At 40.9% G+C, this 2,693-nt stretch overlaps 1 protein-coding gene across 1 annotated transcript; it reads left to right on the top strand.

The window, feature by feature from the left end:
• Positions 1 to 229: 229 nt before the first annotated feature.
• CALHM4 (calcium homeostasis modulator family member 4) lies at positions 230 to 2,107 on the top strand. The gene is made up of 2 exons (XM_008497380.2): positions 230 to 787; positions 1,523 to 2,107. Exons 1-2 carry the CDS (start codon positions 230 to 232, stop codon positions 1,913 to 1,915), a joined length of 951 nt encoding a protein of 316 aa, XP_008495602.1. The 3' UTR covers positions 1,916 to 2,107.
• The last annotated feature ends 586 nt before the right edge of the window (positions 2,108 to 2,693 follow it).

Below are 2,693 nucleotides of genomic sequence, written 5' to 3'. Positions count from 1 at the left end.
ATCAAAAATTAGTGGGAGAAGAAGGACTAGTAGGGTTGTTTTGGGGGTTGAATTTGTGGGTTTGTTTGGTTTTGTGTTGTTGGGGTTTGTTGGTTATTTTTTTTTTTTTGTTTGATTGGGGTTTTTAAGCTGCTTGCTCTGTCCTAGTCTGCCACTAACATTAGTTAAATATAACTAAAAGTTGGTATTGACTTAAAGTGAGAGCATCTGGTAAAGAGTAAGATCTAAAATGACTTTACTTCCAAAGTGGCTAACTTTCCTAAAAGGCAAAGAGGTTGTAATTGCTAATGCTTTAATTGCAATATTGACAATTGGTGGGCAGCAGCTTTTCTCCTTTTTTACATTCAGCTGTCCCTGTCATGTTGGGCAGAATCTCTTCTATGGGCTGGCCTTCCTAGGAGTTCCTGCACTAATCCTTTTCATTGTTGGCTACGCCCTGAATAATCAGACTTGGAGGCTGGTTACAGGCAAAAGTTCTCCTCTTCAGGAAGAGACGATGCGCAACCGGTTACTTCAATGCAAACTGATCTGCTTTGTCTTCTGCAGCATCACTGGGAGAGCACTGGTTGCTCCAGTAACGTGGCTGGCAGTCACCCTGATAAATGGCTCATACTATGTCTGTGCATTCAGTGAGTATGTGCCTATGGACTATTATGGAGTTAATCTTAGCTTTACTGCTAGGGAACGCAGAAGGATATTGGCTGCATTTCCGTGTGGTCAGTTGGTTCCGTCAGAGCTGACCCGGGAAAGAGATGAAGTGATTCTCCTACTCCGGTACCAGTCACAAGTGAGTAACTTGTGTTGCCTCTGTTGCCTGCACATCTAACAATGAGAACTAGAGTTAATTTGGCAGGCAAAGTGTTAGGATAATACCAGATCATTCTGTTTTGAAGCCTGCTTTCTTCCTGCAAATGGAACTGAACTTCAGGTCTATAAACTACCATCTCTGGTTGTCCTGCTAATGGAGGATATGTGTAGTATCTTTAAAAATACTATGAAGTAAGACAAATAGAAGCTTAAGAGCTCAGAAGCTATGAAGTTTCTTCATTTAAACATAAGAAACATGTGACTAAGGGGACTAGGCTATGAGTGCCATACATACCAAATTAAAAGCTTGGATTTAGATCAGATCCCATTCTAAAATCTTATATACTGGGTAAATAATAGATAGCTACTCTGAAGTGACAACTTAATGTTCTGACTGTAAACAGGCTATAAGCCAATATAGGCAAGGAATTGTATAACTTCTCATGATAATAGCTGTGGAGGCAAAATACCTAAGTTATACAACAGAACTTCCTTAAACTTTAAAGAAATTATTTTACTATATGGCTACCCCCAGTAGAGAGGGACTGGGATTCATGGCAACAGACCCTTAAGAAGGTTGTACCCCATTAACCTTATTCAGGAAAAAAAAAAGTGAATTTCTTCACATGGATTTTTATGATGCTCAGATTTTACCATTGAATTTTCAGCCTTAACAGCATTTTTTTTAATTATTTTTTTTTTAACCTTTGTAAAGGTGGCTGGCTGGCTTCTCATTGCCGTGGTAGTCATCACTGTCTTTCTCTCTTACTGCCTGGCAAGCTGTTTCTCCCCGCTCAGCTTTCTGCACTTCAGATACTGGAGCAGCTATGTCCATAATGAGCAGGAGCTCTTTGATGAAGCAACAGAACAGCACTCCAGGCTCTATGCCATGCAGCACGTCAAGAAGTTCTTTGGCTTTGTCCCAGGGAGTGAAAAAATAAAGGAAATCCGTATCCCATCTCTCAGAGAGTGGCAAGCCATTTCTGGACTGGCCTTTCTGAAACAAGTGGATGAGGAGCACTATGACTACAGCCTCCTCCATGACTGGGCACTCAAGGAGGCCGTAAATGGAAAATACCTGAAGACTAATGAAGACCCCTGTGATTAGTTCTGAGGGTTCTGAAGCCCCTACCAACACCTTGCAGAAATGCAGGAATGTGTCTAGCTCCATATCATCCCTGAGTTGCTCTGAAGCTTTATGATGCCTTATTATATTGATATACAAAGTATGCAAGCAAGTATATCCTGTTAATGTAGGTCTTTAGCAGTCGCTTACCAACACCTTTCCTGATGACATCTGACTCCTGTGGGAAGTGATGGTGTACCTCTGGGTTGGAGTGGGCTGTTTCAAGCTGCACTTCTCTGCTCTTTAATATTTGAGCCAAAAGGATGAGTGCGTACCGGGAGAAAAAGTTATTCCCAATGTGGTTTTTTTTTCCCTCCCATTAAAAAGAAAATCTGTAAAAATCGATAGCTAGACTCTGATTGGGTGCTGAATGAGTAGGTCCATTCATTACAGAACAAAAGATATCCAGCTTTGTCTAAGTAAACCATGGCAAAAATGCTTTATTATTCCTCTTCCCCACTTTCTCAGTGTGCTTGTATTATCTTGAATAAAATATACTAACTACAAGCTTTTGGTGGCTACAGCAGCACAGAAGAAACACATGGGGAAAATTCAGTGACAAAGGCTGAGTCTAGATACAGTGATGAGAGAACATTCAATTCTGTTAAGGAGATGAAATGTTCAGAGAGGCACAGGATAGAGGGGTGCAGCTGTACAGATATACTTCACATATGGAAAATCAGATTCAAATGTGTTCTGGCTGAAAGCAATAGCAAGGCTGGTCTCGTACCCCTCTTAGATGTACTTGAAAATGTCTCAG

This window comes from Calypte anna, chromosome 3 (assembly GCF_003957555.1).
Source record: "Calypte anna isolate BGI_N300 chromosome 3, bCalAnn1_v1.p, whole genome shotgun sequence".
NCBI lineage: Eukaryota > Metazoa > Chordata > Aves > Apodiformes > Trochilidae > Calypte > Calypte anna.
Note: the sequence above shows the minus strand (reverse complement) of the source record. Positions and strands in the feature narration are given on the sequence as shown.